Source organism: Mesoplodon densirostris, chromosome 4 (assembly GCF_025265405.1).
Source record: "Mesoplodon densirostris isolate mMesDen1 chromosome 4, mMesDen1 primary haplotype, whole genome shotgun sequence".
Taxonomy (NCBI): Eukaryota; Metazoa; Chordata; class Mammalia; order Artiodactyla; family Ziphiidae; genus Mesoplodon; species Mesoplodon densirostris.
In genome coordinates, this window is record NC_082664.1 from 97,933,976 (window position 1) to 97,958,275 (window position 24,300).

The window sequence follows — 24,300 nt, forward strand, 5'->3', positions numbered from 1 at the left end:
AACATAGGAAGAACACTCTTTGACATTAATCACAGCAAGATCTTTTTTGATCCACCTCCTAGAGTAACGTAAATAAAAACAAAAATAAACAAATGGGACCTAGTGAAACTTCAAAGCTTTTGCACAGGAAAGGAAACCATAAACAAGATAAAAAGACAACCCTCAGAATGGGAGAAAATATTTGCAAACAAATCAACGGACAAAGGATTAATCTCCAAAACATATAAACAGCTCATGCAGCTCAATATTAAAAAAACAAACAACCCAATCCAAAAATGGGCAGAAGACCTAGATAGACAGTTCTCCAAAGAAGACATACAGATGGCCAAGAAGCACATGAATAGCTGTTCAACATCACTAATTATTAGAGAAATACAAATCAAAACTAGAATGAGGTATCACCTCACACTAGTTAGAATGGGCTTCATCAGAAAATGTACAAACAACAAAGGCTGGAGAGGGTATGGAGAAAAGAGAACCCTCTTGCACTGTTAGTGGGAATGTAACTGATACAGCCACTATGGAGAACAGTATGGAGGTTCCTTAAAAAACTAAAAATAGAATTACCATATGATCCAGCAATCCCACTACTGGGCATATACCCAGAGAAAACCATAATTCAAAAAGACACATGCACCCCAATGTTCACTGCAGCACTATTTACCGTAGGCAGGTCATGGACGCAACCTAAATGCCCATCGACAGACGAATGGATAAAGAAGATGGGGTACATATATACAATGGAATATTACTCAGCCATAAAAAAGGAATGAAATTGGGTCATTTGTTGAGACGTGGATGGATTCAGAGACTGTCATACAGAGTGAAGTAAGTCAGAAAGAGAAAAACAAATAACGTATATTAACGCATATATGTGGAACCTAGAAAAATGGTACAGATGAACTGGTTTGCAGGGCAGAAATTGAGGCACAGTTGTAGAAAACAAACGTATGGACACCAAGGGGGGAAACCGCAGGGCGTTGGGGATGGTGGTGGGATGAATTGGGAGATTGGGAATGACATGTATACACTGATGTGTATAAAATTGATGACTAATAAGAACCTGCTGTATACATAAAAAAAAGACAAATCAAAGAAGAAAGCAAGAAATGTAAAAGTGAAAGTTTAAAGCCTGTTTCATCACAAGCGTCCCTTTATCATTTCACATCCATGAGCTCTGTAAATGGTTTAAAACAGTGGTCCTCAAGTGTCACCTGAGCATCCCTGGAGTCCCAAGACTCAACCGTTCAAGGGGTCCAAGAGGTCAAAACTATTTTCACAATAACAGTAAACGTTATTTCCATTCTCATTCTGTTTTAAGTGTACAGAGCAGTTTTCCAGAGACAAGATATGTGATAACATCATACGTCTAATGGCTAATAGAATGTATGATTGTGTGTGCTTGCATTTTAAATTTTTCAGTTTTATTTTCCAATACAGTAAACATCAGTAGATACAACCTACTTAAACAAAAGTTCCTTGGAATTCTCAATAATTTTTAAAAGTATAAAAGGATCCTATATCTGCATCATAAAAAATAACAAACAAATAAATAAAAGGATCTTAAAGCCCCAAACTTTCAGAATTACTGTTTTAAAAGATTGTGTCTCAACCTACTGAAACAACCTTAGCCACTGGGGTCAGACACCAAAAACAACGGGAACTACGAATCTGCAGCCTGCAAAAAGGAGACCCCAAACACAGTAACATAAGCAAAATGAGAAGACAGAAAAACACACAGCAGGTGAAGGAGCAAGATAAAAACCTACCAGACCTAACAAATGAAGAGGTAATAGGCAGTCTACCTGAAAAAGAATTCAGAATAATGATAGTAAAGCTGATCCAAGATTCTATTTCCAAGATCCATAATCTTGGAAATAGAATAGACAAAATGCAAGAAACAGTTAACAAGGACCTAGAAGAACTAAAGATGAATCAAGCATCGATTAAAAACACAATAAATGAAATGAAAAATACTCTAGATGGGATCAATAGCAGAATAACTGAGGCAGAAGAACGGATAAGTGAGGTGGAAGATAAAATAGTGGAAATAACTGATGCAGAGCAAAATAAAGAAAAAAGAATGAAAAGAACAGAGGACAGTCTCAGAGACCTCTGGGACAACATTAAACGCACCAACATTCGAATTATAGGGGTTCCAGAAGAAGAAGAGAAAAAGAAAGGGACTGAGAAAATATTTGAAGAGATCATAGTTGAAAACTTCCCCAATATGGGAAAGGAAATAGTTAATCAAGTCGAGGAGGCACAGAGAGTCCCATACAGAATAAATTCAAGGAGAAATACACCAAGACACATATTAATCAAACTGTCAAAAATTAAACACAAAGAAATCATATTAAAAGCAGCAAGGCAAAAACAACAAATAACACACAAGGGAATCCCCATCAGGTTAACAGCTGATCTCTCAGCAGAAACTCTACAGGCCAGAAGGGAGTGGCAGGACATAATTAAAGTGATGAAGGAGAGAAACCTGCAACCAAGATTACTCTACCCAGCAAGGATCTCATTCAGATTTGATGGAGAAATTAAAACCTTTACAGACAAGCAAAAGCTGAGAGAGTTCAGCACCACCAAACCAGCTTTACAACAAATGCTAAAGGAACTTCTCTAGGCAAGAAACACAACAGAAGGAATATACCTACAATAACGAACCCAAAGCAATTAAGGAAATGGGAATAGGAACATACATATCAATAATTACCTTAAATGTAAATGGACTAAATGCTCCCACCAAAAGACACAGAGTGGCTGAATGGATACAAAAACAAGACCCATATATATGCTGTCTACAAGAGACCGACTTCAGACCTAGAGACACATACAGATTGAAAGTAAGGGGATGGAAAAAGATATTCCATGCAAATGGAAATCAAAAGAAAGCTGGGGTAGCAATTCTTATATCAGACAAAATAGAATTTAAAATAAAGACTATTAGAAGAGACAAAGAAGGACACTACATAACGATAAAGGGATCGATCCAAGAAGAAGATATAACAATTGTAAATATTTAGGCACCCAACATAGGAGCACCTCAATACATAAGGCAAATACTAACAGCCATAAAAGGGGAAATCGACAGTAACACAATCATAGTAGGGGACTTTAACACCCCACTTTCACCAATGGACAGATCATCCAAAATGAAAATAAATAAGGAAACACAAGCTTTAAATGATACATTAAACAAGATGGACTTAGTTGATATTTATAGGACATTCCATCCAAAAACAACAGAATACACATTTTTCTCAAGTGCTCATGGAACATTCTCCAGGATAGATCATATCTTGGGTCACAAATCAAGCCTTGGTAAATTTAAGAAAATTGAAATTGTATCAAGTATCTTTTCCGACCACAATGCTATGAGACTAGACATCAATTACAGGAAAAGATCTGTAAAAAATACAAACACATGGAGGCTAAACAATACACTACTCAATAACGAAGTGATCACTGAAGAAATCAAAGAGGAAATTAAAAAATACCTAGAAACAAATGACAATGGAGACACGACGACCCAAAACCTATGGGACGCAGCAAAAGCAGTTCTAAGGGGGAAGTTTATAGCAATACAATCCCACCTTAAGAAACAGGAAACATTTCGAGTAAACAACCTGACCCTGCACCTAAAGCAATTAGAGAAAGAAGAACAAAAAACCCCCAAAGTTAGCAGAAGGAAAGAAATCATAAAGATCAGATCAGAAATAAATGAAAAAGAAATTAAGGAAACGATAGCAAAAATCAATAAAACTAAAAGCTGGTTCTTTGAGAAGATAAACAAAATTGACAAACCATTAGCCAGACTCATCAAGAAAAGAAGGGAGAAGACTCAAATCAATAGAATTAGAAATGAAAAAGGAGAAGTAACAACTGACACTGCAGAAATACAAAAGATCATGAGAGATTACTATAAGCAACTCTATGCCAATAAAATGGACAACCTGGAAGAAATGGACAAATTCTTAGAAATGCACAACCTGCCAAGACTGACTCAGGAAGAAATAGAAAATATGAATAGACCAATCACAAGCACTGAAATTGAAACTGTGATTAAAAATCTTCCATCAAACAAAAGCCCAGGACCAGATGGCTTCACAGGCGAATTCTATCAAACATTTAGCGAAGAGCTAACACCCATCCTTCTCAAACTCTTCCAAACAATAGCAGAGGAAGGAACACTCCCAAACTCATTCTACGAGGCCACCATCACCTTGATACCAAAACCAGGCAAGGATGTCACAAAGAAAGAAAACTACAGGCCAATATCACTGATGAACATAGATGCAAAAATCCTCAACAAAATACTAGCAAACAGAATCCAACAGCACATTAAAAGGATCATACACCATGATCAAGTGGGGTTTATTCCAGGAATGCAAGGATTCTTCAATATACGCAAATCAATCAATGTGATACACCATATTAACAAGTTGAAGGAGAAAAACCATATGATCATCTCAATAGATGCAGAGAAAGCTTTCGACAAAATTCAACACCCATTTATGATAAAAACCCTGCAGAAAGTAGGCATAGAGGGAACTTTCCTCAACATAATAAAGGCCATATATGACAAAGCCACAGCCAACGTAGTCCTTAATGGTGAAAAACTGAAACCATTTCCACTAAGATCAGGAACAAGACAAGGCTGCCCACTCTCACCACTCTTATTCAACATAGTTTTGGAAGTTTTAGCCACAGCAATCAGAGAAGAAAAGGAAATAAAAGGAATCCAAATCGGAAAAGAAGATGTAAAGCTGTCACTGTTTGCAGATGACATGATACTATACATAGAGAATCCTAAAGATGCTACCGAAAAACTACTAGAGCTAATCAATGAATTTGGTAAAGTAGCAGGATACAAAATTAATGTACAGAAATCTCTGGCATTCCTGTACACCAATGATGAAAAATCTGAAAATGAAATCAAGAAAACACTCCCATTTACCATTGCAACAAAAAGAATAAAATATCTAGGAATAAACCTACCTAAGGAGACAAAAGATCTGTATGCAGAAAATTATAAGACACTGATGAAAGAAATTAAAGATGATACAAATAGATGGAGAGATATACCATGCTCCTGGATTGGAAGAATCAATATTGTGAAAATGACTCTACTACCCAAAGCAATCTACAGATTCAATGCAATCCCTATCAAACTACCACTGGCATTTTTCACAGAACTAGACCAAAAAATTTCAAAATTTGTTTGGAAAAACAAAAGACCCCGAATAGTCAAAGCAATCTTGAGAACGAAAAACGGAGCTGGAGGAATCAGGCTCCCTGACTTCAGGCTATACTACAAAGCTACAGTAATTAAGACAGTGTGGTACTGGCATAAAAACAGAAAGATAGATCAGTGGATCAGGATAGAAAGCCCAGAGATAAACCCACACACATATGGCCAACTTATCTTGGATAAAGGAGGCAGGAATGTACAGTGGAGAAAGGACAGCCTCTTCAATAAGTGGTGCTGGGAAAACTGGACAGGGACATGTAAAAGTTTGAGATTAGATCATTCCCTAACACCGTACACAAAAATAAGCTCAAAATGGATTAAAGACTTAAATGTAAGGCCAGAAACTATCAAACTCTTAGAGGAAAACGTAGGTAGAACACTCTATGACATAAATCACAGCAAGATCCTTTTCGACCCACCTCCTAGAGAAATGGAAATAAAAACAAAGATAAACAAATGGGACCTAATGAAACTTCAAAGCTTTTGCACAGCAAAGGAAACCATAAACAAGACCAAAAGACAACCCTCAGAATGGGAGAAAATATTTGCAAATGAAGCAACTGACAAAGGATTAATCTCCAAAATTTATAAACAGCTCATGCAGCTCAATAGCAAAAAAACAAACAACCCAATCCAAAAATGGGCAGAAGACCTAAATAGGCATTTCTCCAAAGAAGATATACAGACTGCCAACAAACACATGAAAGAATGCTCAACATCATTAATCATTAGAGAAATGCAAATCAAAACTACAATGAGATATCATCTCACACCAGTCAGAATGGCCATCATCAAAAAATCTAGAAACAATAAATGCTGGAGAGGGTGTGGAGAAAAGGGAACACTCTTGCACTGCTGGTGGGAATGTGAATTGGTACAGCCACTATGGAGAACAGTATGGAGGTTCCTTAAAAAACTAAAAATAGGGCCTCCCTGGTGGCGCAAGTGGTTGAGAGTCCGCCTGCCGATGCAGGGGATACGGGTTCGTGCCCCGGTCTGGGAGGATCCCATATGCCGCGGAGCGGCTGGGCCCGTGAGCCATGGCCGCTGAGCCTGCGCGTCCGGAGCCTGCGCGTCCGGAGCCTGTGCTCCGCAACGGGGGAGGCCACAACAGTGAGAGGCCCGCATACCGAAAAAAAAAAAAAAAAAAAAAAAAAAAAAAAAAAAAACTAAAAATAGAACTACCATATGACCCAGCAATCCCACTACTAGGCATATACCCTGAGAAAACCATAATTCAAAAAGAGACATGTACCAAAATGTTCATTGCAGCTCTATTCACAATAGCCCGGCGCTGGAAACAACCTAAGTGTCCACCATCGGATGAATGGATAAAGAAGATGTGGCACATATATACAATGGAATATTACTCAGCCATAAAAAGAAACGAAACTGAGCTATTTGTAATGAGGTGGATAGACCTAGAGTCTGTCATACAGAGTGAAGTAAGTCAGAAAGACAAAGACAAATACCGTATGCTAATACATATATACGGAATTAAAAAAAAAATGTCATGAAGAACCTAGGGGTAAAACGGGAATAAAGACACAGACCTACTTGAGAATGGACTTGAGGATATGGGGAGGGGGAAGGGTAAGCTGTGACAAAGCGAAAGAGAGGCATGGACATATATACACTACCAAACGTAAGGTAGATAGATAGTGGGAAGCAGCCGCAGAGCACAGGGAGATCAGCTCGGTGCTTTGTGACCGCCTGGAGGGGTTGGATAGGTAGGGTGGGAGGGAGGGAGACGCATGAGGGAAGGGATGTGGGAACAGATGTATATGTATGACTGATTCACTTTGTTATAAAGCAGAAACTAATAAAAAAAAATCTGCAAAAAAAAAAAAAGATTGTGTCTATCAAATTGTCATTAGGGTATGATTACTTACCCCCACTTTTAATAATCAAAGACCACACACACACACACACACACACACACACAGAGTCTGCTAATCAAAACATCTGGTTGGCTTTAGCTCATCTGTGTAACACCACTAAAATGAAATAATTAAATTTGAAATACAATTGACACGTTAGCAAGTGAAGCTTTACTCTAGGTTAAGGTCAGAATTCAAATAAGCATTTTATAAAACTGGAAAAATCTTAGAATCTAATAATTAACCTCTGAGAATCCCTAAGAAGTACAGAGATTCCAAACTGAGAATTTTAGGGTATTGAAACGTACATAGAAGCATCTGAGTTAAAGCTTACATTTTAAAAATATCTTTTTCTTATGCTTGTAAATATCTTTTTTTCAAAACATGGACGCCAACAATAACATGTGCCTTATTTATGTCAAATCCTTCAATTAAACTTGCAAAAACAAAAGAAAAAAGAATTAGGAATATGAAGGCTGTGAGCGTTTCAAATATTTTAGTGTACCTCTTTCCAGAGTGAAATTTGCACTGCAAAATTTACCTGATCTGGCTGTTTGTAAATCCTTCATTCCTACTGCTTTATTAGGAACAGAATCTTTCACTCCAACTGCAGGCTGAATGGGTTTTGAAAGAAGTTGATTAATAAATAATGTACATTTGATACAATCTGTAGTTAATAATTCAAGATAAAAATATAAGTTTTTACCTTCAAGTGAGGATATTTTTCAGGAGAATCTAAAAGGCAAAAGGGACATAGAATCAATTACACGTAACTATGAAAGCCAACTATATATTCATGCAGTTACTACTGAGCAGAATCCTCGTGCTTGGCCTTGGCAGTGAATACTTTAGGTTTTGGTGTTTTGTTTCTTGGGGGAAGTTAGGACTGCAACAAGACAGACATATGAATCCACTATAGATACTGAAGAAAAAATAGGAGTACAGGTTTAACAAAACATGCAGTTAAGATTTCAAAAGTAAGATTATGTTCCAAAAGCCTTTATAAAATAGAAAAATGCACATGTACCACATGTACCAATGTGAACATGCTGATTGATGAGGAGAAAAGTGATCTTTAATCAGAGCAACAAATCATGACCCCGAGAAGGTAAATGTGAAAGCTGATGGTAAAATGCAACAGCATATCTTGAATGCAATACAGCAGCATCATTTACACCATTATACTACAAGTATTTATCATCTTCTTCAATTTGTCCTGTAATTTAGGAAGTGCACAGTTGGGATGACAGTTCAGTTGAATGTATAATTCATTTCTCATCAGAGAAAGTGTTATGAACTGATCAGCTTGGATATACACTTGTAGAATAATAGTTCATAAAAATATTCATGTTTTTCCATACCCATGTGGGCTACTGGTATGCCTACATTTCTTGGATCCTCTAGTTTAGTCATCTTAAAGTTTCTCGATCCACTCATGCAAGAAGGTATATAAGGCACATCTAAGAAATAACGTATTATAAGTTTTCAACATCGAAGTACGATTATCAAAAAGGAAAAAGTAAATTTTACTGCCACAGAATTATTAGATATTAAAAATCTTTCATATTTCAAAATCAGTGTAGTATTTACTGAAAATAACAATTTTAGCATTTAGGGAATGAACCCTATTAATTTCTTTTGTTTCCAAAATTAGTTTGGTTCAGTATATCATGCTAATGTTTAAAAGGATTTTTGTGAAACAATTATCAGCAAAAAATTAGCTATCTTAGGGACTCCCCTGGCGGTCCAGTGGTGAAGACCCCATGCTTCTACTGCAGGGGGCACGGGTTCAATCCCTGGTCGGGGGAATTTAAGATCCCACATGCCAAGCCAAGCAGCCAAAAAAAAACCCCACAAACCTATCTTAAAAAACAAAAAACAGCCAATGCTTCCATATTCAAATTAATCTCATTTGAATAACACATACCAACACAACATATATCTTTGATGCCTGATAGTTACAAGGAGGAGCTGGGGTTTACCTCAATTCTAGCACCCACTCCTGCTTCCAGTATTCTCTGGAGCAGCAATGACCTAACCTTGTCTCAGTGTAAATACACTGAAGTCATCTAACGAGAGTTCTCTCAAGTTTCCTCATCACCTCCACAATCACATCCTTAACACCCTTCTTTCCCCCCTCTTTCCTTTCACTATATTCTTTCCTCTTCAAAGGTAGTCTCTGGATCTGTGGTCTTAATTCTCCCCCTTTGACATTCTTTTTATGGTTCATCCCCACCACTTCTTTTTTCCTCTTTGCTTAGCAGTGGCACCTTACATCTATAAGTTCTACTTCAACGCTTTGCTACCCTCTGGCTATAAACACACTCAGAAAGAAAAACAAAATAATGCTTTTCCTTGATCCTGTTCTGTCTTGAACTATCCAGTGGCTCCTCTTCCAGATTTCTCTCAATGCAAGCCTACACCCTTGCTACTCTGAGAGCTTGTCAGAAATGCACAATCCCAGACCTGCTGCTCAGCATGTGCATTTTTCACAAGGTCCCCAGGGGACTAATTAAAATTTGAGAAACTCTGATCTATCAGTCTGCTTCTACATTCCCACAGTAAGAGTGGGAAAGCTTTGCTGTTCGTCTCTGACAAGTTTCGGTGTTGGAAGCTCACTTCAAATTTGTCTCACGTTTCAAATACTCTTCTCTTCCCTTTTCTAAAGACCTATTTTACTTTTTTTTTTAAATAAATTTATTATTTATTTATTTATTTATTTATGGCTGTGTTGGGTCTTCGTTTCTGTGCGAGGGCTTTCTCTAGTTGCGGCGAGCGGGGGCCACTCTTCATCGCGGTGCGCGGGCCTCTCACTGTCGCGGCCTCTCTCGTTGTGGAGCGCAGGCTCCAGATGCGCAGGCTCAGTACTTGTGGCGCACGGGCTTAGTTGCTCCGCGGCATGTGGGATCTTCCCAGACCAGGGCTCGAACCCGTGTCCCCTGCATTGCCAGGCAGACTCTCAACCACTGCGCCACCAGGGAAGCCCAAGACCTATTTTACTTTGCCCCTGTCCTCCACAGACCCCTGCTTCCTTTTCCTTCATTTACTCCCTGTAACCTCTGCCTCTCTCATTCTTTAGTCCTTCTTTCCTCTTCTTCACTTCCCGACTTTCCTTAGGTTGTAGAGTACCTTGAAACGGAACTAATAATTTAGCTCCTTAAAGGGGACTCTCAATTTAATCTGTGGCTGACACCAGATAAGATACACAGCTTCCCTCCTTTTCTCGTCTTCTTCCTCACTATGCATTTGACAGGTGATTTTCTTTTTTTTTGCATCAACAGTGTTATGTTTTTTAATAGTTTTCAGAATATAAGCTGCATAGCTTTTTAGAATAAAAAATGATATAACTTCAGGTACATGCTTTAGGACACTTGGTTAAACAACAAGCAAACTGTGTCTTTGAGGACCACCTCAAAAGGGTGGCACACTTCACAGTGTAACTTGGTAACACACATGGAGATAGATGATTATATCATGGCATGTTGTCTACAAAAGAACATCTGGACACTCAGAGCTTAAATAGAACACAGCACACAGTTAAGTATTCAAGCACTGCTTTTTGGCCAAATGAAAACTGCCTAAAAACTGCTGATGGATTTTTGACAAGAAAAAAAGATGTAGCTGCTTAGTTCTTCTGATACAGCACTTCTTTTCCAGAATGGGACAGGCTCAGTTCAACTTGAAATCAGTGTGAGGAATGATTCTTCCTCTTAACCGACAGGTGATTTTCTTTGGCTATTAGAATATATCAGAATTCCCATTTTAAATCAACATGCTGTCAAATGACTTTTTCATAAAAATATAGTTCTTACCTTCTACTTGTCCATTTAATATGTTTTTTCCTCTTTGACCTGCAGCTCCAGATAAATGATCAACATAATTCTCTGGAAGTCTCTCAGAGATACTCTGTTAAAATTGATATTAATAATGAGTTGCATAAAGCTTTCCTAATCCCCTTCTAATAGCTGAAAATACCCTACTTTTTAAAAATCTCCTACTTTACAAGCAATTAGATTTAAAAATAAGAGAAGCATGCATTGAAAACCCAAACATTGAAATAGAAAACTTCATATACACTCTCTAGGTCAAGTCTATCTTTTATCCTCATTTGGCTACTGACTCTGTAAACTGAGCATGGAAAGCCAGAGGAATTATTTTCACAGACAAAATATGTGCCTGACTTACAGGCACATTTCAGCAAAGAATTAACTTCAAAACACCTAACTCTACTTTACATTCCTTGGCAAAAGAAGAGAGTATTTATTGAAAAATATGTTTTTAAATAAATTATTTAATAAGTACACTTGCTATAAATTTAAAATATTTCTAAAGACAGAAATTTTTTAGTATTAAAATAATATACTTGGCATGAAAAGAAACCATGAAGTATGTCATGTTGAGCATAAACAGAACACTGTAGAAGCTGCTTCATTTAGGTAAACAAGGGCTTATAAGAATCTGTTATTTGATAAAATTTTTATTGATAGGAAAAATAGTTGAATAAAATAGCGAAGTAGTAAGAAAAACTTTATGTTTAAATCATAGCAGAAAATTTAAATATAGTTATCCAACTCTTCAAAAAAGTACAGCAAGCTTTAATAAGGGAAGAATGAGAACTTTTATTTATTAATTATCTAAATGTGCCAAGCTTTTCTTATGCACATTTTACTTTCTACATACAACAACAATGATAAAAGTGATTGTAAGGACAGTTACCCCACTTCCTGTTTCCTGGTCATTCCAAGATGCGAGAGTGTAATGACGAACAGATGGGATCCACTGTTCTCTCTGTCCAGAATGTCCCTCCCCTGGACCCTCACGTGATTGGCTCCTTCCCATCCTCCCCTTAGTAGCTTTTCTCACATGCAGATCTTTTCTGACTACCTAAATTCCACTCCCACTCCCATCCCAATCCTCACTACAAACTCTCTCAATGTTGTCTAACGTAACATTCTCCATTTTCTTTGTCTCTCACTGTTGTCACCTCTCCCATTGAGGAGCACAGGCTCCGGACGCGCAGGCTTAGCAGCCATGGCTCACGGGCACAGCCGCTCCGCGGTACGTGGGAACTTCCCGGACCGGGGAACGAACCTGTATCCCCTGCATCGGCAGGTGGACTCTCAACCACTGTGCCACCAGGGAAGCCCTCTCCATTTTCTTTACATGAAGGACTTAACAGTGACTTATAAAGGATTCCTGTTTGGTTTTATGTTCCCACCACTACAGCCTAACCCCTCAATTGGTACAGTCAGTGTCTGTCCAGTATATAGTTGGTATTCAATAACAGGAATTTATTTAAGATCAAAACATTTAAAATGTCGAGAGGACCTCAAGTACCAAAGCACTTGATACCTATAGGAGATCTCCGATAACAGTCTATAGAAACTTAACATACCCCAAGCTAGAAATCCACATGCCCGTTCTAATTTTCCTATTCTTAACACTACTGTCATTTTATTGTCCTTCAGGTTTTAAAAAAGTGCCCCAGCATTTAGTGAGTCACTAATTGCCACTGTGATCATTTTTTTAAATTAGTTTCTGCTTTATAACAAAGTGAATCAGTCATACATATACATCTGTTCCCACATCCCTTCCCTCATGCATCTCCCTCCCTCCCACCCTCCCCATCCCACCCCTCCAGGCGGTCACAAAGCACCGAGCTGATCTCCCTGTGCTCTGCGGCTGCTTCCCACTATCTATCTACCTTACGTTTGGTAGTGTATATATGTCCATGCACTGTGATCATTTTTGTCTTACATTCCTATAGCACCCTTTACAGTTTACAAGGTGTGTTCACAGCTGTTACCACATCTGTTCCCTACACCTACCTGAGAAGTGGGTACCAGTACCATTTTTACGAAGGACGTCACTGACGCTCAACCAGGGTAGACAAGTTTTTCCGAGATCCCACAGCTCGTGACAGAACCAGGATGCTACCATGTCTTTTGACTTTAAACACAGTGCTGTGTCACTGCAGCAGCTGCCTATATCTAACAGATCAGGCCCTTCTTATCTCTTTCCATAGCTGTCACCTTACAACAGGTCATCATTACTTTATATTTACGTTACTTCAAGTATGGCTGCCATAAAGGTACTCAACGCACACTAGTTTATCCAAAATGGTGTGTACTTATTAAAACATCGCTAAACCAAACTGTTGGTATTATAACGCCACATACTTATTATTCCCCATTCTTTTGCTTCTCTTGAAATGTTCCTTGCAGATCTATTTGAAAATCCAAATGTACTAATACTTTCAAGTCTCAGGCACTATCTTTTTCAGGTCTAAGTGGTAAAAAACTACATTTCAACCTGTTTCTCTCTGAACCTCACTAGGAGTTTTACCCATCCATATGTACCAAAGAAACATACATTTGCTTGGGAGACTGGGACTGACAGATACACCCTACTATATATAAAATAGATCAATAATAAGGACCTACTGTATAGCACAGAGAACTCTACTGAATACTCTGTAATGGCCTATATGGGGAAGGAATCGAAAAAAGAATGGATATATGTATAACTGATTCACTTTGCTGTATATCTGAAAGTAACACAACACTGTAAATCAACTATACTCCAACAAAAATTTTTTAAAAAAAACAAAAGAAAAAAGAAACATACATTTGGCCATAGGCTGACCTGGAATAATGCTTCAGTTTTTAGATAAATTTAACTTCAGAACCCAAACTGATTCCTTATGACTTCTAAGCCTTGGTTTTTGCTCTGTGCTACACTGGTTTCATTAGGTGAATCTTGCAAAGTAACAAAAGTGCACTATGTGGTAGTTATTATACTTAGCACACAATTATTTAATTAATTACAGGTTAAAAATATAAGAAAAAACTTTTGATGGGCAAATGCAAAGGTGAGAAAGTAAAGTCAAAGCACACCCCCCCTTTTATGTTTTTAACATCATTCAGTGCTTATATTTTAAAATAAAAAATAATAATAATAATAGAAGACAGTACCTCAGAATCCCAAGGTGATTCTATACCTTCCTCTTCTCCTAATCCTAATGCTGACATCATATCTGTAAAATGCAGCCACAGATACATTAATGAGAACATTTACTACTATGAATTTTAAATACATATATGTCTATTTCCATCCACAAATATTTAAATAAAATAAAGTAGCAGAAAAGAATTTCAGAGGGTTGAGGCATTTTCAGGAAGAAAAAGTTGGTAGTAGTTGGGATACTTCTGAAGAAACGGAGCAAAAGAAATATACTTAAAAAGAAATGGAAAAAAAAAAGGGCTTCACTGGTGGTGCAGTGGTTGAGGGTCCGCCTGCCGATGCAGGGGATACGGATTCGTGCCCTGGTACGGGAAGATCCCACATGCCGCAGAGCGGCTGGGCCCGTGAGCCGTGGCCGCTGGGCCTGCGCGTCCGGAGCCTGTGCTCCGCAACGGGAGAGGCCACAGCAGTGAGAGGCCTGCGTACCGCAAAAAAAAAAAAAAAAAAAAAGAAAGAAATGGATAGTATATTTGGATCTACACACTTCAGATGTTTTTAGACTAGCCTTTAAGCATAGAAAAAATTCATAAATATTCACTAAATTACCACTCCTATTATTTTTCTGAGCTCCATCAAAAGAAGTCAAATTGGGCTTCCCTGGTGGCGCAGTGGTTGAGAGTCTGCCTGCCGATGCCGGGGACACGGGTTCGTGCCCCGGTCCGGGAAGATCCCACATGCCGCGGAGCGGCTGGGCCCATGAGCCATGGCCGCTGAGCCTGCGCGTCCGGAGCCTGTGCTCCGCAACGGGAGAGGCCATAACAGTGAGAGGCCTGCGTACCGCAAAAAAAAAAAAAAAAAAAAAAAGTCAAATTGTTATGATCTGTTTGCTCCTGTGGAGCACGTTCAATATCAGTATCATTTTCTTTTTCTCCAATTTCTGGATTTGTTGCTCCTTCCTATAAAAACAAAACAAAACAAACACCTCATTCCAGAAAACATCATATTCATACATTTGGTCATTCAATCAATCAGTAAGACCACAAACATTTACTGGATCTGTCAAATCATAGGCACTATCCTGGGAGAAAAGCTGGAAATATAAATAGAAGACCGATTCTGCTCTGTATTCCAGGAGAAGTAGAGCTACATGAAAACAAGTAAGAACAGCAAAGTATCATTCAAAAGCTCTACAACTGATGTGACCAGAGTACAGGAAGGGCACACAGGAAAGAGGAGTCAGCTGTATCTGGGTAGCTCAGGAAATGCTGCAAAGACAGGTCTGTGTCTTAAAAGACACACACAGTGTAGAGCGGGGATGTGAAGGGGATTCTAGAAAAGGCAGCCTGAGCAAAAGGACGAGGCGTGAAACAACATAACAAGTCACGTGGAAAACTAGAACACAGTTACCGGGAATGGTATGGAGAGACAAAACTGGAGGATCAGAGCCAAACCAAAAAAAGCAAGTGTCCTCCTAGAACATGAACTTTCTCCTTCATGTGATGGGGATCCACTACATAAGTAGAGGTGTTACATCTTCACAAATATATTTTAGAAAGGTCACTCTGGCAGCAGCGTAAAGATGAACATCAGGGGAGCAAAACTAGAAAAGAGCATTTCAAAATTATAAGTGAGAAAGTAATAGGAAATGAAAAATGGTAAGCAGGTAGAAAATACTGAACTTGATGAGCAACAGGATGTGGCGATTTCAGGGAGGGATGGAGTCCAGGATTTTTCCTGCTTTGGTATTTCAGTGATGTTATCTACTAGGATGGGGAAGACAGATGACAGAGTAGCTTACAAAGAGTCAGGAAAGAGGAAAGCATCAGGGACAATGTCTTCAGTTTGGGGCATAACAAATTTGAGGCACCCAGGGGACTTAGAAGAAAGATTTGGATAAATGCATTTGGATTAGTAATAGATAAACTTATTCAGGAAAAGCATATGATGTTAAGATAAATATCTGTAAAATATACTAACCTGGTATAATTAAATGATGCAAACCTATGCAGAGTTCTGAACTTTTGAAAATATAAACAAGACTGGGGAAGAAAACTATGAGATTCAATTTTTCGATTATATATTGCAACATTTGTTTAAGGATATAAAATATACTCTTTCACGAATATGTGCAAATATTCATTTCCTGGATATTATAGCAATAAGCATTTTTAAGTTTAATGAAAAGATTTAATTGTAAAACACCAACTCAAGAGACTACAAGAACACTCCTTTTCAAAAATTAATCTTAAAAGACAAGTTTTAAATTGTAGAAGAGAATGTTTATGTGATTATGGAATTATAAGGCATTTTTAAGTACTACTATGATGTACGAAAGAAATATAAAACCCTATTTTGAGTGTTGCTGTAGATAAAAAAATTGTTTCTTAAAGTCATATAAGACATTCTGGAAGTCTAGGAGCAAATAATTTGAATTGGTAAACTTGAAAATGTTTTTCAAAAATTAGGCGGGGACTCAAGCTTTTTGTGTCAGGTCATCTCTTCCTAACTAGAAAAATTATTATGAAGGTATGTAACCACAGATGACTTGGTGATTTATTCTTAACACTTTTATTGAAGTGCACTGGCATTTTAAGAAAACAATTAGAGATGCCTTATCATTTTGGCCATTAAAAAGATCAATCCCTTTTCTTTGCTGTTAGTAAGATTAACGATAAACAGTTTTGCATAGAACATTTCTACATGTGTGCTGTTTTAATTTTCAATGAAAAGGTCCTTTTTTTTTTATAATAGTTTTAAGCCCAACGAAGGAGTTATCATCATAGGAGCCACAAACTTCCCAGAGGCATTAGATAAGTAAGTATTAAAATTTTTGTGATATATTCTAGAATAGTGATGAACTTTAAAAATATTGTGCTAGGGCCTCCCTGGTGGCGCAGTGGTTGAGAGTCCGCCTGCCGATGCAGGGGATACGGGTTCGTGCCCCGGTCTGGGAGGATCCCATATGCCGCGGAGCGGCTGGGCCCGTGAGCCATGGCCGCTGGGCCTGCGCATCCGGAGCCTGTGCTCCGCAACGGGAGAGGCCACAACAGTGAGAGGCCCACATACCGCAAAAAGAAAAAAAATAAAAATAAAAATATTGTGCTAAGTGAAGGAAACCCATCACAAAACATCACATATTATATGATTGCTTTTATATGAAATGTCTAGAATAAGCAGATCCATAGCAACAGAAAGGAATTTAGTGGTTGCCAGAGGTTAGGGAAAATGGGGAATAACTGCCAGTAGATTTGGGGTTTCTTTCAGCTGGAGAAGAGAGGGAGGGGGTAAAAATTCTCTAAAATTAGATTGTGGTGATGGTTGGGCAACTCTGAATATATTAAAAACCACTGGGTTACACTACCAAACGTAAAATAGATAGCTAGTGGGAAGCAGCGGCACAGCACAGGGAGATCAGCTCGGTGCTTTGTGACCACCTAGAGGGGTGGGATAAGGGAGGGTGGCAGGGAGGGAGATGCAAGAGGGAGGGGATATGGGGATATATGTATATGTATAACTGATTCACTTTGTTATGCAGCAGAAAATAACACAACATTGTAAAGCAAATTATACTCCAACAATGATGTTAAAAAAAAACAACACTGGGTTTTCGACTTCAAATTCTATGATATGAAAATTGTATCTCAGTAAAGCTGCTAAAAGAATCTTCTCACAACTTAAACATCACAAAGCTTTTGGGTGGGGGGTAGAGAGGATTTTTAGAAGAAAATTTACTATAGTTTAAAATTTTTATTGGTTTTATTATATAGAAGTTATTCATACTTTCATTTGATCTAATAGTTGGTTCTTGCCTAAGACTCTAGTTTAACATTTTGTACTTAATAGCAGTAAGATGGATGTGTAGCTCTCATAATAGGTTGCTGTAGAATTATTTGCTCCTTGACTGGCTGACTTGCATGTCTTTGTCTCTGAAGGGTTGTATGCTATCTAGATGCACACATTTATCTATATGAACCTTTGTTCTGCCTTCTGGTTATTGAAACTGTTCTTTGAGCCACGTTTTATAAGGAACTAATCTGAATATTTATGTTCAAAATAAATATTGGTTGCCATTGTCTTTCCATCTTCTCTTTAGGATGTCAGTCCTGTTTAACTTGACCTTCAGCACAGTCAGCTTATTAATTTATATTTGCTTTTTGTATTCTCCCTTTAGCGCCTTAATACGTCCTGGTTGTTTTGACATGCAGGTTACAGTTCCCAGGCCAGATGTAAAAGGTCGAACAGAAATCTTGAAGTGGTATCTCAATAAAATAAAGTTTGATCAGTGTAAGTCTTAATTCGACGATACAGACATTATCTCCATAAAATGGTAATATATCAATCCACCCTGTTCGTGGTCCTTACTCAGGATGGCTTAAAAGACAAATTCCTTTAAAGGTCTATTTTTCTCTCCTCTTGTTTGTCCATAAAGTCCATTTCTCAATTAATGTGTGTCCAGAGATTCTGTCATTTTGAATCCCGATTCTAAAGAAAGTTTTCTTTTGAGTACTTAGATAATACTTGATGAAATCTATGTATAAATGTTTCTTTAGATGAATGTAAAATATACAATAATATCAAAAGCACCTGTATATTATGAGCAGAGTACCTCATGATATAGTCACTTTGGGGCCAAAAGAGGGGAAGCAGACTATAAAACAAAACACATGGAAATATTATGGAACTACCTGAGTAATAAAAGCAGCTATTAAAGCTGCAGTATTTTCAAAGATACCTGAATCAATTCTTAAAACCAAATATGTTTCCGATAATAAGGGGGGCTTTTATGTCCAAAGTTATTTCAAGATGAAATTCTGAAAACAAAATGTCTATGAATGTGCCTTTTCAGTTTGTGGTTAGGCCATAATTAAAGGTTTGTAAATCGTTATCTGGCAACTCTACCTTTCTCTGTTTATCACAAAGTTATTTAAATATAAGAACTTTTGTGATTTGTCCCAATGACAATTTTAATGGTGTGTTTACTAGCAGTTTTGGCTTTTTCCCCTTAGAATTTAGTGAAGTAAGCTTTTGTAAAATTACAGCTCATGATGGCTATCTTCTTTTTTCTTTTGCAATGTGAGTTCTTTATGAAGAGCTTTTTATTAGCTCTTCTGAAATTTTAATATTGTGTCCTGTCTGCATATAGCTGTTGATCCAGAAATCATAGCTCGAGGTACTGTTGGCTTTTCTGGAGCAGAGTTGGAGAATCTTGTGAACCAAGCTGCTTTAAAGGCAGCTGTTGATGGAAAAGAAGTGGTAACCATGAAGGAACTAGAGTTCTCCAAAGATAAAATCCTAATGGGTAGGTTTTCTTTTTTTTTTTTTCCCTATCTTATACTGTTCGTTATGTTAGACAAAAAATTCTTTTTTTTAAAAATTGCCACTTGATAATTTTCGGTTTGGTGGTAATTCACTCTTTTTAAAAAAAATTATTTATTTATTTATTTATTGGCTGCATTGGGTCTTCGTTGCTGCATGCGGGCTTTCTCTAGTTGCGGCGAGCGGGGGCTACTCTTCATTGCGGTGCATGGGCTTCTCATTGTGGTGGCTTCTCATGGAACATGGGCTCTAGGTGCGTGGGCTTCAGTAGTTGTGGCTTATGGGCTCTAGAACTCAGGCTCAGTAGCTGTGGCGCATGGGCTTAGTTGTTCCGTGGCATGTGGAGTCTTCTTGGACCAGAGCTCGAACCCGTGTCCCCTGCATTGGCAGGCGGATTCTTAACCACTGCGCCACCGGGGAAGTCCGAGAAAAAACTCTTAATTTTGAGAGAAAGTTTATAAAAAAGAAAGGTATAGAAACATGCAAATATATACTCTAACAGAGCAACACAGTTTGGCCTGTTACAGAACAAATATATTATAACTTATATTACACTCTTTGGGGGGCATGAGTGCCCATGTCTTTCCTCTTGTCTGATATTGCTGATAAAAGAATAGTTAATTTTACTGTTTTTTCAGAATTTAATTTTGACTTTAAATCTTGAATTGCCTTCAAAACAGGTAAGTTATGATATTCCTGTTAAATTAGAAGTTTATTTTCTAGAAATAGAATACAGCTTTTCCTTTTGATATAAGGATTAAGATGATAGTTTTTACAGTTTGGTTTTCAGTTGACAAATTATGGTTTACATGTGTTGTAGAGTGGAATCTACTCATTTTTTAAACTTTCAAACTTTAAAAATATTTATTAATGATATTAAATCATATGACTCTAAGAATGACTTTGAGACAAAGGAGCTTCATTCATTTAAATATACCTTCTTAATGGAGTATTTTACTTAAGTAAATTTTTATTCTTAGAGCCTGAGCGTAGAAGTGTGGAAATTGATAACAAAAACAAAACAATCACAGCGTATCATGAATCTGGTCACGCTATTATTGCATATTACACTAAAGATGCTATGCCTATCAACAAAGCTACAATCATGCCACGAGGGCCAACACTTGGACATGTATCTTTAGTTTTTCTTTTCTTTCAAATAGTGCTCCCCAGGAGCTTATGTAGGAAATTGCTGATGAAAACATTTCAAAAGAAAATTCAGCTACTTCCTAGGTGTGTTGATACTTTCTTCTTTAACTTCCTCAACTGTCTTGAAATCAGACATACTTGCGAAATTTACCTGCTAATAAAGGATATCCTTAATATTTCAGATAATATATTTACATTATGAAATGTAATTCAGGAATGACAGCAAAATATAATTCTTAAATATGTAGTTGCTCTTTTCCCCTCGAAAGAAATTATGTATCATAGTGACTGGTTCAATAGTTTTTCTAAGTTTTTTCTCATTGAGTACAAGTTTCATTTTCATACCTTTCTAATTATAGACGTTTATTTTTATTTATTTATGTTTTAAATTTTATTTTTGGCTGCGTTGGGTCTTCTTTGCTGCACGCGGGCTTTCTCTAGTGGAAGCGAGAGGGGGCTGCTCTTCATTGCGGTGCGTGGGCTTCTCATTGTGGTGGCTCCTCTTGTTGCAGAGCACAGGCTCCAGGCGTGCGGGCTTCAGTAGTTGTGATACATGGGCTCAGTGGTTGTGGCTTGCAGGCTCTAGAGCACGGGCCCAGTAGTTGTGGTGCACAGGCTGAGTTGCTCCGCGGCATGTGGGATCTTCCCAGACCAGGGCTCGAACCGTGTCCCCTGCATCGGCAGGCGGACCCTCAACCACTGCACCACCAGGGAAGCCCAATCTTGTTTTTTTTTAATCCAGTGTGAAAATCTCTGTTGTTTGAGTAGGGTGTTTAGTTCATTCATATTTAATATTTATGTAGTGGCTTTTACATCTGCCATTTGCTATTTGTTTTCTGTTTTTCTCGTATCTAAAGAGATCCCTGTGTTCCTCTTCTTCTTTTTTGGCTGCACAGCATGGCTTGTGGGATCTTAGTTCCCCAACAGGAATTGAACCCGGGCCCTTGGCAGTGAGAGCACGGAGTTCTAACCACTGGACTAACAGGAAATTCCCTGTTCCTCCTATTGTGAGTTATGTCTTAGCAGTTGCTCTAGGGATGACAGTACGCATTTATCACTCTTAATCACAGGCTCCTTCAAAATAATACAAGTTTAATTCTGTCAAAATGTAGTAAATTTGTTGCTTTCTTACCTACTTCTTGGCCCTAAATAGCAGAAAGAAGAGGAGAAGTGACCTAGAGAACCTCAGTCTCTCCACTGGGAATTGGAATAGCCTCTAATTTTAGCCACAGAAGGTTTTCCTCAACTGTATATGTTGAGATTTTGCAAAAATCCTGTTCTGATGAACCTCCAGATGAGATTGGTGGGAGGAGTGAGTGGTGTGGCTCTTACTCCTTAGCTGCCCAGAATGATTGTCATCTCTGAAGTGGTTATAGGGAAGTCGTGTCCATATCCCCCTCCCCGACCCCCCACCACCCCTGTACCTCCTCCTTTTAGTTTAGTGTATATTAGCAGGTTGGGCTAGAGGAATCAGCTGCTATGTGGTTGATTTTTTTTTAACCCTTTCCCTTATTTGCCTTTTACTCCTCCCCTTAGTCTAAAAGCTCTGTTTAATGCAACTGGAAATCTTTATCCTCCTCCCTCCCCCTTCCTTTATATATTGAGGCTTTGGGGTAGGAGAGAAGTGCACAACCCACCACCCCCCTTCCCCTCTGCATTAAAATTCCTTATTTACCCCTTTTCCCCTTCACATTTCGTCCCACTCCTTTTCTGGCAAAAAGGAGCCTTTTCCTCTCTGTGACCCTAAGAGCATACTGCACAAGGGAAATCGCCCCCATCCAGATGTGGCTCCACTCTTCATTTCTCTTGTCTTCTGCTGCTCTTTTCCTGGTGCTCTTTTTGTCGGTGGGGTGTGGGTAATAGAACAGCCATGGGCTTTTGGGGACTTAAAGTTAAAGCTGTTTGTTTTTTCCTTTTCATTTATAAAAACACTAAACGTTCAATTTCAGAGAACCAAAAATCCCACCTTCCCACAGAACACTACTAAGGGGCATGTCTTCTGCTCCATACCTTTTCTGTTTTTCTTTCTCTCTTGTTAATGCTTTTAAAAACAAATGAGTTCTTTTTATATAAATAAAGTTTTTAAAGTGTGAAAAAAAACAAACACAAAAGAATTAAGAAAATGGTCATAGAAACATACATATTGATAATTACCTTAAACGTAATGGATTAAATGCTCCAACCAAAAGACACAGGCTTGCTGAATGGATACAAACACAAGACCCATATATATGCTGTCTACAAGAGCCCCACTTCAGACCTACAGACACATACAGACTGAAAGTGAGGGGATGGAAAAAGATATTCCATGCAAATGGAAATCAAAAGAAAGCTGGAGTAGCAATACTCATATCAGATAAAATAGACTTTAAAATAAAGAATGTTACAAAAGACAAGGAAGGACACTATATAATGATCAAGGGATCAATCCAAGAAGAATATATAACAATTATAAATATATATGCACCCAACATAGGACCACCTCAATATATAAGGCAACGGCTAACAGCTGTAAAAGAGGAAATCAACAGTAACACAATCATAGTGGGGGACTTTAACACCTCACTTGCACCAATGGGCAGATCATCCAAAATGTAAATAAATAAGGAAACAGAAGCTTTAAATGACACAATAGGCCAGATAGATTTAATTGATATTTATAGGACATTCCATCCAAAAACAGCAGATTACACTTTCTTCTCAAGTGTGCACAGAACATTCTCCAGGATAAATCACATCTTGGGTCACAAACCAAGCCTCAGTAAATTTAAGAAAATTGAAATCATATCAAGCATCTTTTCTGACCACAACACTATGAGATTAGAAATGAATTACAGTGGAAAAACATAAAATACACAAACACATGGAGGCTAAACAGTAAATTACTAAATAACCAAGAGATCACTGAAGAAATCAAAGAGGAAATCAAAAAATACCTAGAGACAAATGACAATGAAAACACAACAATCCAAAACCTATGGGATGCAGCAAAAGCAGTCTTAAGAGGGAAGTTTATAGCTATACAAGCCTACCTCAAGAAACAAGAAAAATCTCAAATAAATAATCTAACTTTATACCTAAAGGAACTAGAGGAAGAAGAACAAACAAAACCCAAAGTTAGCAGAAGGAGAGAAAACATAAAGATCAGAGCAGAAATAAATGAAATAGACACAAAGAAAACAATAGCAAAGATCAATAAAACCAGAAGCTGGTTCTTTGAGAAGATAAACAAAATTGATAAACCATTAGCCAGACTCATCAAGAAAAAGAGGGAGAGGACTCAAATCAATAAAATTAGAAATGAAAAAGGAGAAGTTACAACAGACACCGCAGAAAGACAAAGCATCTTAAGAGACTACTACAAGCAACTCTATGCCAATAAAATGGACAACCTCGAAGAAATGGACAAATTCTTAGAAAGGTATAACCTTCCAAGACTGAACCAGGAGAAACAGAAAACATGAACAGACCAATCACAAGTAATGAAATTGAAGCTGTGATTAAAAATCTTCCAACAAACCAAAGTCCAGGAGCAGACAACTTCACAGGTGAATTTTATCAAACATTTAGAGGAGAGCTAACACCCATCCTTCTCAAACTCTTCCAAAAAATTGCAGAGGAAGGAGCACTCCCAAACTCATTTTACGAGGCCACCATCACCCTGATACCAAAACCAGACAAAGATACGGCAAAAAAAGAAAATTACAGACCAATATCACTGATGAATATAGA

At 37.9% G+C, this 24,300-nt stretch overlaps 1 protein-coding gene across 1 annotated transcript in view; it reads right to left on the reverse strand.

Moving 5' to 3' along the window:
- The window catches only part of LOC132488542 (ankyrin repeat domain-containing protein 26-like), a 136,452-nt gene that overhangs the window by 73,255 nt on the left and 38,897 nt on the right, over positions 1-24,300 (reverse strand). The window contains 5 exon segments of the mRNA XM_060096841.1: positions 7,682-7,754; positions 7,847-7,875; positions 8,502-8,600; positions 10,953-11,046; positions 14,115-14,176. Of these exon segments, the coding sequence (XP_059952824.1) occupies positions 7,682-7,754; positions 7,847-7,875; positions 8,502-8,600; positions 10,953-11,046; positions 14,115-14,176 (357 nt within the window).